Source organism: Macaca nemestrina, chromosome 8 (genome assembly GCF_043159975.1).
Source record: "Macaca nemestrina isolate mMacNem1 chromosome 8, mMacNem.hap1, whole genome shotgun sequence".
Taxonomy (NCBI): domain Eukaryota; kingdom Metazoa; phylum Chordata; class Mammalia; order Primates; family Cercopithecidae; genus Macaca; species Macaca nemestrina.
In genome coordinates, this window is record NC_092132.1 from 142,272,788 (window position 1) to 142,288,839 (window position 16,052).

The 16,052-nt window shown below is 41.3% G+C and overlaps 1 protein-coding gene across 6 annotated transcripts in view; it reads right to left on the reverse strand.

Moving 5' to 3' along the window:
• The window catches only part of TRMT9B (tRNA methyltransferase 9B (putative)), a 72,259-nt gene that overhangs the window by 8,898 nt on the left and 47,309 nt on the right, over nt 1–16,052 (reverse strand). For 4 of the 6 annotated variants that reach the window (XM_011757287.2, XM_011757288.2, XM_011757289.3 and 1 more), the window contains 2 exons: nt 7,550–7,704; nt 2,508–2,681 (listed from right to left, as the gene is read on the reverse strand). In XM_011757287.2, the coding sequence (XP_011755589.2) occupies nt 2,508–2,681; nt 7,550–7,704 (329 nt within the window). Of the gene's footprint in view, nt 1–2,507; nt 3,054–7,549; nt 7,705–16,052 lie in introns of those variants that run through there. The other 2 variants (XM_011757292.2, XM_011757293.2) reach the window with 2 other exon arrangements.

Consider the following 16,052-nt stretch of genomic DNA (forward strand, 5'->3'; position numbering starts at 1 on the left):
GAGGATAACCTGAGCCCAGGAGGTCAAGGCTGCCACAGCACTCCAGCCTGGGTGATAAAGTAAGACCTTGTTTCAAAAAAATAAAAAACTCTTGAATCATTAAAAAATCCAATAACAATTTGAAGGTTTAAATAGTTAAAAGGAAAAAAAGTAAAATGAGTGTAGACAAAAGAAAAGCAGAGTCCACACATTTATCTGACTTTTTAATTTAATTTAATTTAATTTTTATTTTATTTTATTTTATTTTATTTTTGGAGATGGAGTCTCACTCTGTTGCTTAGGCTGGAGTGCAGTGGCGAGATTTCGGCTCACTGCAACCTCTGCGTTCCGGGTTCAAGCAATTCCCTGCCTCAGCCTCACAAGTTGTTGGATTACAAGCACCTGCCACCACGTCCAGCTAATTTTTGTATTTTTAGTAAAGACGGGGTTTCACCATCTTGACCAGGCTGGTCTTGAACTCCTGACCTTGTGATCCACCCACCTCGACCTCCCAAAGTGCTGGGATTACAGGTGTGAGTCACCGCGCCTGGCCCATTTCTTTGACCTTTCTCCAATTTCTAGTTAAGTGGAATGATCAAACCAAAACCTTTTTCCACTAAAGATTCAAAGCATTGTATAGTGTTGCTTAATTCAACAAGGTTTTCTCCTGGTTATAGACTGAATGCTTGTGGCCCCCAAGACTCATATGTCGAAGTCCTAACCCTGAGAGTGAACGTATTAGGAGATCAGAACTTTAGGAAGTTTAGACAAAGTCATGAGAGTGGGCCCCCATGATGGGATTAATGGTCTTATAAGAGAGACCAGAGAGCTTGCGCGCGCTCTCTCTCTCTCTTTCTCTTCTTCTCCTTCCAGTCTTCCGCTACATTCCACGTGATGATACAGCAATAATTAAGCCATCTGCAAGCTGGTAGGAGGGTCCCTACCAGAACCTTACCCTGCTGGCACCCTGATCTCAGATGTGCAGCCTCCAGAACTGTGAGAAATAAATGTCTGTTGTTTAAGTCAAGTCTATGGTATTTTGTTATAGCAGTCTGCAAAGGCTAAGACAATCTTCTTTATGCTTACAACCAAAATGGATCTAACAGTTTCACCTGCAAACGAGGCTATCAGAGAGCAAGTTTCCATGGCAACCATCTCTTGCCAGTCCTTACTAGTTTCAAGGTTATGGCTTCTAGGCAGCCTCCCCTCACCATACGAAGAAACAGTCCCCACCTAATGTTGGATTAATCAATCTTTCATGTATTTTAGGAAAAGAGCAAATCATCTTATTCTGCATTTTTGTCCTGAATAACTCCATTTTACAAAAGATCATCTTTCTTGGATAAAACTTGTTACTCAAATAGGTTGATTTTTTTTTTTTTTTTTTTTTTTTTTTTTTTTTGAGATGGAGTTTCACTCTGTCACCCAGGCTGGAGTACAGTGGCACGATCTCAGCTCACTGCAACCTCTGCCTTCCCAGTTCAAGCGATTCTCCTGCCTCAGCCTCCTGAGTAGCTGGGACTACCTGCCTCAGCCTCCTGAGTAGCTGGGACTACAGGCGCTGGCACTATGCCCAGCTAATTTTTGTATTTTTAGTAGAGATGGGATTTCACCATGTTGGCCAGGCTGGTCTCAATCTCCTGACCTCTTGATCCACCCACCTCGGCCTCCCAAAGGGCTGGGATTACAGGCGTGAGCCACCGCACCCAGCCAAATAGGTTAATTTTTAAGAGTGTATTGGGACAAGTAATTTGCTTTGCAAAAGATTTTTCCATTGCAAAACAAACAAAAAAACCTTGTCATAGGATTCCTTTAAATATCAAGTTTCCCTGTATATTTAAACATGGCAGGTGTCATGTATTCTTTACCTGCGTGTATTTCAGGCATGGATTTTTTTTTCCCCATTTTTTGGCATGTGTGTTTTCTGGTCACACCCTTTGGGAAGATATGCAAAACACATTCCCTAGACTCATGAACAATCTCCGGCAGTATATGAGCAGAGTGGCATTATAAAAACAATGCCATCCAAGACCAGATGGGACACACCTTCTCCCTGAACCTGACTGCCCGTGAGTGGCAGATTGGTCCAGGTGACATTTGGTGTGTGAGCCCTAGAATTCTCTGCTATCAAAGGCCACTATTTTGGCCTAAAAAAATGGTAACATAACTTCTGAAAATCTACTTTGCTTTGCATGAATCTGGCTTCATTTAAATATAATGAAGTGCTGTTTTCAATGAGTAAGATTCCTTTTATCCTTTCTTACTCATAAATAAAAGAAATTGGAATGAATCATAAAAAAACTGCAATGACAATTTGAAGGTTTAAATAGTTAAAACAATCATATGTGCCATAAATACATTTTGGAGTTGAGTCAAATCACTCAAGTAGTTGAAACAATTATTTTAAATTAGAGAAAATAAATTACATTGACATTTCTACACAGAACAGATGGTGAGTCATGAGAACAGACTAAACCATGTCAATTATTCTCATGGCAAAGGGTGAATGTGTGATCCGGCTGCCTTACCTCCTATGGAGATGACGGCATCGAACCCCTCATCCCTAAAGGGGAGATTAAGGTTGTCACATACCATGGCTTCACATCCTCTATCCCGGGCAATCTCTACCAGTGGCCCACAGTAGTCACAGCCCACGGTATGTACCTGGCTGTTCACTTTAAGATACTTTCCAGTCCCACAACCTATAAGAGAAAAACCTGCATTACATGCTGTCCTCAATGGAAAGTGTGAAATAGTTCATTTGTCTCATAACAAGAAATATAATTAACTTTTTTTTTTTTAATTTTTTGAGACAAAGTCTCGCTCAGTCACCCAGGTTGGAGTACAGTGGCGCGATCTTGGCTCACTGCAACATTTGCCTCCCGGGTTCAAGCAATTCTCTTGCCTCAGCCTCCCGAGTAGGTGGGATCATAGGCGTGTGCCACTGTGCCTTGCTAATTTTGTATTTTTCGTGGAGACGGGTTTCTCCATGTTGGTTAGGTTGGTCTTGAACTCCTGACATCAGGAGATCCACCTGCCTCGGCCTCCCAAAGTGCTGGGATTACAGGCTTGAGCCACTGCGCCCGGCCAACTTTTTTTTTTTTTTTTTTTTTAACTAACCAAGACAGAATACAACATGGTGTGAAGATATTCACAAAAATAAAAGTCTTCAGCGAATACTTACATATTCTCACATAGAAGAGAGAAAGGCCATAGGAAAAAAATAACATTTATTGAATATTTAATGAGGTAATGTCCACAGGGCTCAGTACACTAGTGCAACCAAGGCACGTTAGCTGATCCATGGCAAGAAAGGTAGTTCTAGTATCCCAGAGACCGTGTGCAGCCTCTAAGCTCACATCCATATTTCATTGTATATACACGCATGTTACGGCCTTTATTCTCCTGTTGTCCCTCCAAAGATTCTTACCACTTGCTGACTGCAAAACAAACTGTCAACAACTTTTCAATTATTTATACACTAAAACATGCCTTTCAACTTTTAAAAATTTGAACTTGAATTAGAAAAGCATTTTTAACATTGTTTTTATCCAATCTCTATTCATTGCTACATTTAAAATGATCTCTATGGGCCCAGTATACAACTTAGATTATAAAAACTACTTTTTTTTTTCTTAAATAGACAATTTTTGATATTCACTTTCCAGTGGAAAAGACCTAAATAATTCAGGATTTACAAAGCCCAAAGGTTTACATCATTGAGGTCTTACTGATGTTATGGTTGAAGAAGGTAATAACATGAATGAATAACCACCTTGAAACAAAGCCTTCTACAATCGAATACTTTATATTATATTCTATCACAGATATATAATCTAATTCCTTTCCAGAAATATTAAAAGAAACCATTAGAGCCTATATTTGTACCTATTGACATTACCTATACAATTTTTCTACCTGAAAAAATATCTATCACTATTCAAAGATGATTAGCTTGCTGCTTCTGAAATACATCAGGACACTGCAACCTCTGCCTCCCAGACTCAAGCGGTCCTCCTACCTCAGCCTCCCAAGTAGCTGAGACTACAGGCATGTGCCACCATGCCCAGCCAATCTTTTTTTTTTACTGTTGTTGTATTTTTTGTAGAGATGGAGTTTCACTATGTCGTCCAGGTTGGTCTCGAAGTCCTGAGCGGAGTGATCTGCCCGCCTCGCCTCCCAAAGTGCTAGGATTACAGGTGTGAGATACCACTCCCGGCCTATTTGTAGTGTAATTTGTAGTGGCAAAATACAGCAAACGACATATATTAAATGTTAATATGGCATTATTAGCACAGAGTGCTAGGCAGCTTTTAATACTGGGTAGCTCTATAAAAAAATAAATATGGAATGATTTCCTCAATATATTAAAAGTATAACAAAAGCTAGGAGTATAATTAATAGTATACTACCATTAGTGTAACCAAAAAAAGGGAAACTACCCATCACACACTCACAGGCACAAATACGCTTATATTTACATAAAACGTCTCAAAAAGATCATGCAAGAAGCTAATAGCATCAGAGGCCTCTGGTGTGGGTTGCTTGGTGCCAGTGACCGGGATGGGAGAAGATTTTACACTACGCATTCTTTTGTGCTTTGTTGCTGAACCATATCGGTGGGTTACCTATTAAAATACTTTTACACATTTTGAACCACTTGTTCTCATCCTTTAACTATTTTTCTTGTGACTTGATGGTATTTTTCCTTTTTTTTCTTTTGAACTTATTCCTTCTGTTTGATACTCTGAACATTTTAACCAACATCTTGCCATTTCCTACACCTACCACACCTGCTTTGATACCCCAGCCCCAGGTAACCACCATTTTAATCTCTCCTTCTATGAGTCCCACTGTTTTAGATCCCACATATAAGTGAGATTACGGGATATTTGTCTTTCTGTGCCTGGCTTATTTCACATAGCATAATATCTTCCAGATTCCTCCGTGTTGTCGCAAATGACAGGATGCTGATCTTTTTTTTTACAGTGACATTGAAGAATGCTTTTTTATCAGCCGGGCGCAGTGGCTCACGCCTGTAATCCCAGCACTTTGGGAGGCCGAGGCGGGCAGATCACGAGGTCAGGAGATTTGAGACCATCCAGGCTAATAGGATGAAACCCCGTCTCTACTAAAAATACAAAAAATTAGCCGGGCGAGGTGGCGGACGCCTGTAGTCCCAGCTACTCGGGAGGCTGAGGCAGGAGAATGGCGGGAACCCGGGAGGCGGAGCTTGCAGTGAGCCGAGATTGCGCCACTCACTCCAGCCTGGGCGACAGAGCGAGACTCCGTCTCAAATTAAAAAAAAAAAAAAATTATCTAGATTTCTATGACATATGTTGCAGATCTTTTTACTTAGTTTGATTTTGGTCTTTTGACTTGAATTGTATGTCTGTCTACATTTTTGTCTTGTGGAACTTTTCCATTTTTATAGGGTCAAAGTTATCCGTCAATACAGTTAATCCTCATCAATTACAGCTTCCATATTTGCAGTTAATCTACCTGCTGAAATTTATTTGTAACCCCAATGTCAATACTACAGCACTGCATGGACATTATCAGACTTATATCCTGACAGTGCAGCAAAATATTTGAGTCACCTGAGACCCACATACCCAACCTCCTTTTTTCAGCTCCCATACTGTAATTGTGTGTCCTTTCCATAATCTATTTAGGGCCACGATTTCTCCATTTGTACAGTTTTTACTGGTGATTTTGCTGTTTCAAAGAGCCTAAGCCTGGGGCTGAAATGCCGTCTAGTGTTCCTGAACATAAGAAGGCTGGGATGTCTCTGATGGACAAAATATATGTGTTAGATAAGCTTTGTTCAGGAAAGAGTTATAGTGTGTTGGCCATGAGCCTAATGTTTATGAAATAATGATACATAGTAATCAAGGTGTCTTTAAACAGAAGCACAAATGCAACAAGCTTACACATTGGTAAATTGATAAAAATGTTGTGACCCAAAGCTTACAGGAGCCTAATCCAATATTTCCCCTATGAGTAATGATTCAGTATTTGCCAATTCAATGCTTATGATACATATATGAAATGTAAGTACTGTGAATAATGGCAATGAACTGTATATTCTTTTATGATTTCTTTTTGTATGTGTATCATACATAGGCATTTTGCCTCTGAGAATATTTTAAATAACAATCTAGTTGTCATCTAGTCCTTTAATGAGCGCATTTCCTTATACTTAAATCTTTGCTTCATTTGGAATTTATTTTGATGTAAGGTGTGAGAAAGTAACTCTCTGATTGTATATGTCGTTATCCCAAAGCCATTTACCTAATAGTTCCTTTTCCCCACTGATTTTAAGATCCTGGTACGTGGCTTACTTACATTAACAGGTGGTAATAGATCCAAACTCACTGCACATTCTGAAACTAGATTTATTATTTTTTAAATTACATGGTAGAGATATTTTTCAGAGACTCCCAATTTCCATGTGACCTGCACCCCTTCCCCAGATTCCACATTACTCATACCATCTTCAGCAAGTCACAAGTTCCAGTATGTCTGTTTCTCTTACCAGTATTTAGAGTGAATATCAAACTAGACAGACTTTGCAACTACAGACTTAACGACTCATAGGTGCAGTCAGCATGCAATTGTTAGAATGCAGTTTTAGGTGGGCAGGCCTTGCATGAGATTCCAACCACAACTTAAGTCTTAGTCCTAGATCTACTAAGCTGTGGTTTACCAGTTCTTGATTTAGGAGGATGCTGAACCAATGTCCTCCAGACAAATAAGCTATTATGAAAATACTGTCTAATTAAAGATATGCTCCTATAATGAAACACCTACAGAATAATTAAGGGAAAGGACCCATGAGATTCATAAGGCATTACTGGACCTCTTGCATAATCTCACAATTCTATAGAAGGCATGTGAACCACTCAAAGTGAGCCACCAGCGGTGAACACATTTGGCAAATGTGAAGGTCTTTAAATTTACAATGGTCAGTTTCACAAGCCATCATTTCCATCCTAATTTATTCAATCAATGTTAGGTCCGTTTTGGTGGAGGATGTACACAAAGGCCCTGAAAAGTCACTGTCTAAATGTAAAGTTTGAGGCCAGACATGGTGGCTCATGCCTGTAATCCCAGCACTTTGGGAGGCCAAGACAGATAGATCACCTGAGGTCAGGAGTTCGAGACCAGCCTGCCCAACATGGCAAAACCCCGTTTCTACTAAAAATACAAAAAACAGCTGGGCATGGTGGTGGGCACCTGTAATCACAGCTATTGGGAGGCTGAGGCAGGAGAATCAGTTGAACCCAGGAGATGGAGTTTGCAGCAAGCTGAGATTGCACCACTGCACTCCAATCTGGCTGACAAGAGTGAAACTCCATCTCAAAAAAAAAAAAAAAGAGTTTGAGAAAGTTTTTTACTTGCTGCTGACTTGACTGTCTGAGTTTCTGCTGTAAAATGAATATTCTAGATACTGGCATGCCAAGGGTACAATTTCAGGATTCTTATTAGAACAAAAATAAAAAATGAATCTGAAAAGCAAAGGCTCAATGGAAGATATTTCATGCTGCATGGCCCAACAGTGGGTTACCTATGTCTGCGATGATGCTGCCTGGCTTCTGTTCTTGGAGGAACTGGCGGACACGAGGCCACGCTTTGCTCTGCAGGTCACTGAAGTAAGGAGCTGTGCTCTCGTACACGTTGTGCACATGCTGCTTCTCCAGCTGGGCGGCTTCATGATCCATCCTGGGGAAAACAGGACCAACCCAAGGCATGCAGGTCAGCCTATGCACCATAGGTGACTGAAGGAGGATGCATATTTCCCAAACTTTGGAACCTACAACTGCAAAAGTCTTGCTGTTCACACACTTTCTTATAAGCTGCAAAGTACAATACCTTCACTGTAACCATCGTTGCCAAAAGACTAGCAAATGCACGGTTTTTACCTGCTATGTTAAGGAAAACAATGGTTTGAAAATGAGTTAATTATTATATAATAAGTTCCTGGACAAGATGAATTTTTTTTTTTTTTTCGAAGTGGAGTCTTGTTCTGTCGCCCAGGTTGGAGTGCAGTGGCACGATCTCTGCTCACTGAAAGTTCCGCCTCCCAGGTTCAAGCCATTCTCCTGCCTCAGCCTCCAGAGTAGCTGGGGCTACAGGTGCCCGCCAACACACCCGGCTAATTTTTTGTATTTTTAGTAGAGACGGGGTTTCACCGTGTTAGCCAGGATGGTCTCGATCTCCTGACCTCGTGATCTGCCCGCCTCGGCCTCCCAAAGTGCTGGGATTACAGGCGTGAGCCACCGCGCCCGGCCAAGATGAATTCTTAATTTTAGAAGCATAACCAAAATTCTTACTAAACGGTTTACTTTGGATAACACCATTGTATCTGATGCTAAATAGATTTCAAAATTTCATAACAGGTAGCTCACCATTTCAACCCAATAACGAAGCCCTATTAATTCTACCTTTTTAGCGTTTGGGTTCCAGTCATGTCTCTATATCACTACTGCTTTTATTTTAGTATAGGTGCCCATTTCTTTACTGAATTACTTCAACAGCTGGCAAACAGTTCTATTGCCCTTCAATTGCTTTTCCCAAGTTCAATTACGTCATAATTATTTTTGTAAAATATAGGACTGATTTTGTTGCTTCTCATTTATTTATTTTTAATTTTTGTGGGTACACAGTAGGTGTATATATTTATGGAGTACATGAGACGTTTTGATACAGGGATGCAAGGCTCAATAATCACATCAGGGAGAATGGGGTGTCCATCATCTCGAGCATTTATCCTTTGTGTTACAAACAATCCAATATACTTTTTTAGGCATTTAAAAATGTACAAATAAATTATTTTTTTACTATAGTCACCTTGTTGTGCTAGCAAATACTAGGTCTTACTTTATTTTTTGTGCCCATTAACCGTCTCCACTTCTCTCCCACTCCCCACTACCCTTCACAGCCTCTCGTAACCATCCTTCTACTCTCTATATCCATGAGTTCAATTATTTTAATTTCTAGCTCTCATAAATAAGTGGGAACTTATGAAGTCTGTCTTTCTGTGCCTGACTGATTTCAGCTAACATAATGACCTCCAGTTCCATCCATATTATTGCAAATGACAGGATTTTTTTTTTTTTTTTTTTTTTTTTTTTTTTTTGTGGAGTCTCGCTCTGTCACCCAGGCTGGAGTGTAGTGGCATGATCTCGGCTCACTGCAACCTCCACCTCCCGGGTTCACACCATTCTCCTGCCTCAGCCTCCCAAGTAGCTGGTACTACAGGCGCATGTCACCATGCATGGCTAATTTTGTGTATTTTTAGTAGAGAAGGGATTTCACCGTGTTAGCCAGGTTGGTCTCCATCTCCTGACGTCGTGATCCGCCTGCCTCGGCCTCCCAAAGTGCTGGGATTACAGGCGTGAGCCACCACGCCTCGCCCGGATTTCTTTTTTTTTTTTTTTTTTTTAAAGCTGAGAACTCCATTGTGTATAAGCACCACATTTTCTTTATCCATTCATCTGTTGATGGACAGTTAGGTTGCTTCCAAATCTTGGCTGTTGTGAATAGTGCTGTAATAAAACATGGGAGCATGGGTATCTCTTGGATATATTGATTTCCTTTCTTTTGGTTATATACCTAGGAGTGGGATTGCTGGATCGGAAGGTAGCTCTATTTTCGTTTTTTTGTAGAATCTCAAAACTGTTCTCCATAGTGGTTGTACTAATTTACATTCCCACTAATAGTGAATAAGGGTTCCCTTTTCTCCACATCCTCACCAGCATTTTTTATTGCCTGACTTTCAGAGAAAGCCCATTTTAATTGGGGTGAGATGATGTTTCATTGCAGTTTTGACTGGCATTTCTCTGATGATCAATGATGTTCAGCACTTTTTCATATACCTGTTTGCCATTTTTTATGTCTTCTTTTGTGAAATTGTCTATTCAGATATTTTGTCCTTTTTTATTTTATTTTATTTTATTGAGATGGAGTCTCACTCTATCACCCAGGCTGGAGTGCAGTGGCGCAATCTCAGCTCACTGTAACCTCTGTGGCCAGTTCCCCAGGCCATGAGCAGGTCTAGAGGCGCTGTCTGGGAGCCAGGGACTGGAGTCAAAAACCTTAGAAGTCTACTTGGTGTTCTATTGTACTGTGGCTGAGCTGGCACTCCAGCCACGAGATGCAGCCCTTCCCACTCTTCCCTCCCCTTTCCAAAGACCCCTTCCCCACTGTGGCCAAGCTGGTACCTAAGGTGCAAGGCAAAGTCCCCTTCCCTTGTCCCTCCACTTCTCTTAAGCAGGAGTCTTGCCCCACAGCCACCACAGCTGGGAATGTGCTGAGTCTCATCTAGAGCCAGCAAGGCTCAGAGTCTCACCCAGGTCCACAGAGTACTACTTGGCTATCATTGCTGGTTATGCAGGGCCCAAGGGCTCTTTAGTCAGAAGGTGATGGGTCCTGCCAGGACTAGCTCCTTCCCTTCAAGGCAGCAGGTTGCCTTCTGGCCCAGGGAGTGTCTAGAAATGTCATCTGGGAGGGAGAGCCTGGAAAGAGGGCCTCAGGACTCTGGCTGGGCCCTATCTTACTGTAGCTGAGCTGGTATCCAAGATACCAGACAAACTCCTCTTTACTCTTCCCTCTCCTCTCCTCAAGCAGAAGGAAGGGCTCTCTTTTGGACCCAGGAGCTGTGCAGCCTGGGTAGCGGGAGGGGTTGGTGCAAGCACTCTCTTAGCAGCCCTTGCTGGTGTCTCCATAGGTGGCCTTCCCTCCTCCCCACCTAGTCCACTGGCTCTGAGGCCAGTTCAGCAGGAGGACTCACCTAGGAGCCGTGGCCTAGACTGCCTTTCGAGTTTATTTAGTATCCCAGAGCCCTTTAGCCTACAGTGGTGAGGCCTGCAGGAACTCAAGTTCAGACTGCTGGGATCTGCAATTCCCCTCTGGCTAGGGCTGGCTTAAATGCTCCCTCTGTGGGCAGGTGTCAGCTGAGTTCAGCCCCATGGTTTTGCCTTCTACTGTGACAGGGCAGCACTGAGTTCGATACAGTGTTTCACAAATGCAGTGCTCTCCCTCCCGTAAGCACAGATTCTCTCTCCATGCCACATGGCTGCTGCCAGGGGGTTGGAGGAGGGATGGCATGACCAATTCAAGACCATCTTTCTCACCCTCTTCAGTGCTTCCTTTAGTGATATGAAGTCAAAACCAGGCACTGTGAGTGCTCTCCTGATTTTTGGTTCTCATGTAGGTGCTTTTTTGTGTGTAGATAGGTGTTAACTTTGGTCCTTGTCGGGAGGGTGGCGGAGGGAGGACACACCATCAGTGGAGCCTTCCATTTGGCCATCTTACTCCACGCCACTCCCCTCAATTCTTACCTTCAACTTCTTCAGAGGCATTTTATAGCTTGTCCCATTGGATTCAGCTGGCTTAGGCGGGCACATAAGGCTCTTTCTGATCTAGCCTCACCAGACCTCTTAAGGGTCATTTCTCACCATCTTTCCTCAGCATTAGCCTTAATACCCAATGACCCATTGTTTCTCAGTGGTGACACGTTCCTTCTCATCCAGGGGCCTGAACAGATGCTATGCTTTACCTGGCTAAATTCTAGTCACTCTTGGAAAAGGCATCGCCTCCTCTAGGAAGGCTTTCCTGACCTTCCAGGCAGGATAAGGGCAACAGGGAAGGAGTAAGAAAAGCATGAGAGCAGGTCCCATTTTGGGCTTAACTCTGTAATTACTCTATTCTATTTTGGCATGTGAGTGAGTGCTAGCCCAGGGAAGTGGCCAGGGGCCCAGGTTGTGGCTTTTACCAATCAGTAGGAAAGTATTTTCAATCATTTAATAACCCATTTGGCCCTACTGATGGCTATCAGCTATTGCATCCCATGCATACCTCTATAGGGATCACAGAGTCCTGTAATCGTTGAATTTAGATAAGATATTTTTCTCTGGCAGAATCCGCTGGACGACTCTGGAGAACAAGGACTTGTCCTATTTAATACTGAGTTCCCAGCACTTAGGACGCAGCAGACCCTCAGCAAATGATCAAATAAACACACATCACGGGAATGGAATCTGGCTCTGAGTACAGAGGGTAGTACTGGCTTTGGTTAGCAGAGGGACTGATCACTCTGAGGAGCTGGGGAAGGGAGGGGACCCGACACCTGCAAAGTAGGCAGATGGGAGTGTAACTAGAGAGAAGGTACCGTCCCTGGACAGCCTCTGTCCCCACACCTCTACCCCTGTCCTGGGAAGTGGGAAGTACTTGGGTAAGATGGTGTCTGCCAAGTTACTTCCCTGTATGGAGAGAGACTTTCAGACTATGCAAATACTGTTTCTTATTTGCTCACCCGCCAGTTTTAGCATCTACCAGTGATTCTTGCCCTAATTATTACTACAAGTATCACCAAATGATGATAATATAATTCCATCATTCCTTCCGTTTCAAGGAAGAGCTATTCAGGATTTACTCTTAAAATGTAATAGGTTGTCTTTAATCAGTATGAACCAACCCACAGCCCCTGCAAAAAATTCTAGCAAACTCCTGAATATAAATCTAATTTGTGAGGTCTGACAAAACTTCCACCCAAATTGAAACAGCTTATGTTGCACCTTCAACTGAAATTTACAAAGTAAACATATGGCTGGCTAGAACTGCCCACACAAGAGAAAAACAGAAACACTATGTGCTTTTCATTTAAATCAAAATCTCAGTAGATTTTAGTCTATTTACATTTCCCCTTCCTCAAGGAATCAATCAAGCAATACAATTTAGAGAACACTAGAACAAGTAAGTTTTTCTTTACTGCACTTGCAAATGTTAAGTGGTAACCAACATAAACTGGATTCCTTGCACTATGCAGTTTACAAAATGACTCCAATTTCAAGCTCAGAATTTGTAGTATCTGAACAGCACCCCCTGAGATCTTGCCCTGAGTTTTCTATGGCCTCTGCTATCATCAGGTAACCTAAGAGTTATTTTTAAGTGTATAAGCAATATGAATCTATTTTGTTTTTCTGATGCTTTCCAGTTAACTTTATAAACACTGCAGATTTAAATTTTAAACGCTGTGGATTTAAATTTCCTACACTATTTTCCACATGAATTTTATGTATATAAACAAATTCCTTGAGTTTGAAAGTGTGACTAAGCTAGTACTAAAACAGGAGCACAGGATTCCAGATGAAGCGAGGGATAAAGGGTTTGGATTAGCCAGGATTCCTAATCTGTGTGCTGTCAAATTGCAGACTCATAAAATAATCCACATAAAAAGTCAGTATTTAAAGCCTCACATTGTGTCCCTCCTTTGAGATTCAAAATGCACCCCAGCATACTACAAGTTTTGAAAAATCTTTTCTCAGAATTACTGGGTCTAACATACTCTTTCTGTCTTTAAACACCTTCTGTGTTTTTAGGAAATAATATGCGAAAGACACTTTGGAAATGCTAATTTAATGTTTTGCAATTTAAGAATGTCCCCCAAACAAAGGAAGCATTTTTCCTGAGCATTCTTTTTCATTCATGTAGTTTTAGTGAAGTATGTTATCTACAAATCATAACTTCTAAGATGGTTTATAAAATGACTGAAAGTATGAGACGGTAAACATTTTAACTAGAAAGTCAGAAGGATGCACATCAGAGTTGCTCATTGCTGTCGATCCAAGAGAAACTGCTTCTGAGCCTGTGCCTCCTCTTTCCAGGGATCCCCGCCTCACTGAGTGGACCCAGGTTGAAAACCAGACCTACAGGGAACCAGTCCATGGGTGAGACTGACCCAGTCTTGAGAATTTGAACTAAAAGGCCTGAACAGTCAAATGACCGCAAGTGGTTGGTTGTGATCACTTGGAGTCTGTGATAGGGAGTCCGTTTTTAGCCATGCACATATGGATGTACCAAAAGAATATTTTTCTGCAAAATAAATCTAGCTGTAGGAAACAAAAAAACACGATGAGAATTTGGGATGCTTCATAACATGGCGGGGGGAAAGGCAGAAGGACTGGGGAAGTCTAGTAGACGATATTCTAGTTCTAGTCCCTATGTAGGCTCTGGACAGGGTCTCAGGGTCATTCAACTCGCAAGAAACCTGTTCATTTTAGAGTACCACCCTTGCGTCCTGAGGTACCACATTTCCTAACTTTGAATCTCAAATGGATACCCTGTTCTAGCCCTAAAATATTCTTCACTTGAACTCATTTCTGTTTCTACAACCACACCTTTCCAAAGGCAGGCAAACTGCTTTTTTTATTAACATTTTGAAATGATTATTTTACACTTTAAATAACTAGTGTGCAGTGATGCTGACACACAGTGTTGTAATATCTTACCTTTATTGCTACTTTTCAAGCAACCTGTAAAGCTTACAATGTAACCTTAAATCAAACCCCCAAAATTGAATGCTAATGATCAAAAGAAATCATAAATATGATGACAAAAACACAAATGAAACTGAGTAGACAAAGATACAACTAACTTTGCCAGGGGGAAGCTGATGTAGGCACAGAAGAGCAGACCCCTCAAACATTGAATCATCTTTGTTCCTTCCCTTGCCCCACAAACTCTGCCTATTTCTAGCATTTATTCCTTGGAGGATGGAAGAGAGGAGAGAAAGTGACAGAAAGCTAACAGGAGAGTGAGTGGCCTGGCATGTTTCCCAAGGCTAGAAAAACAAAGAGAAGGACATTGGCAATTCCTGCTTCTAGCAACAGGGTTCTATTGAGAAGTCACAAATGTTTAGTTTTCCTGCCCTGGGCATGTGATTAGGCTAACATTTTTCTACCTACTTGAATCCAGGTAAACCCTATGTGACTTGCTATAGCATAAATGTGATCCCAGTGTGTTGCTTGCCAAGTTCCCTATCCCTTGTCTCTGCAAGGAAAGGTTCCTTGTCCTGGAGGCATCAGCCTAGGTCCCTCAGAACTCTTGAGGGAGAGACATCATGGGTATTCTAACCCCACCTACCAAAAGGAATAAACAGCTCAGTTCATCATATGAACTGCAAAATATCTAGATCATGAAAAAGTAAAAAGTATACATCAATTTTTATTAGATGACAACTTGTTACCATATAAGTTCTCCCTTTTTTCTTCATAAAGATTAAAAGTTTTCTTTCTCATAGATATATATTATTAAAAAATTGAGAGAAAACTGGATACAGTTTTAAATCCTACTTTTTTGAACTTAATATTGTGAACCAAGTGGCAACTTCTACCTACAGTCTTCTCTACCTTCTCAAAGAAACATAATCTCCACAATCATAATTCCACAGCACTTGAAATATATCGCGTGCTGTAAAGTATTATAATGGCTTAAGTATTTCTACTAGATTCTGAACTTCTAAAGAAGAAACAAGATTTCATACACATCTTTGGTTAGCCCGTAGTATCTAGCACTGGGCCTAAATGTAATAGGTCTAAATACGTTTAGTGAATACATGAATGATGGAACTCTAGCCAATTAAACAATTATTTCTTTTACATTTTTAAATCATATTAACAGTTTTATTTAGGTATAACTGACATATAACAAACTGCATATATTTAAAGAATATAATTTGATGTTTTTACACACACATGTGTGTGTATGTGTGTATGTATCTGTGAAACCATCAAGATACTCGAGATAATGAACATATCCTTCCCACAATAAATCAACCCTCCCATCTTCCCCTACCCTGAACAATCTTTCTTTTTCTTTCCCTATTTTTTTTTTTCTTTGAGACAGAGTCTTGCTCTGTCACCCAGGCTGGAGTGTAGTGGAGCAATCTCGGCTCACTGCAACCTCCACCTCCCAGGTTCAAGAGATTCTCCTGCCTCAGCCTCCTGAGTAGCTGGGATTACAGGCACATGCCACCACGTCCAGCTAATTTTTGTATTTTTGTATAGACGGGGTTTTACCATGTTGGTCAGGCTGGTCTTGAACACCTGAACTTGTGATCCACCCACCTTAGCCTCCCAAAGTGCCAGGATTACAGGCGTGAGCCACTGCACTCAGCCTCTGAACAATCTTTCTTAATGTCATGTTTCTAGGCAAAGAAATAGGGATAGAGAGGTGGACACTGACATATATATCCAACGACAACAATTTCAAAGGCAACTTTGAGCATT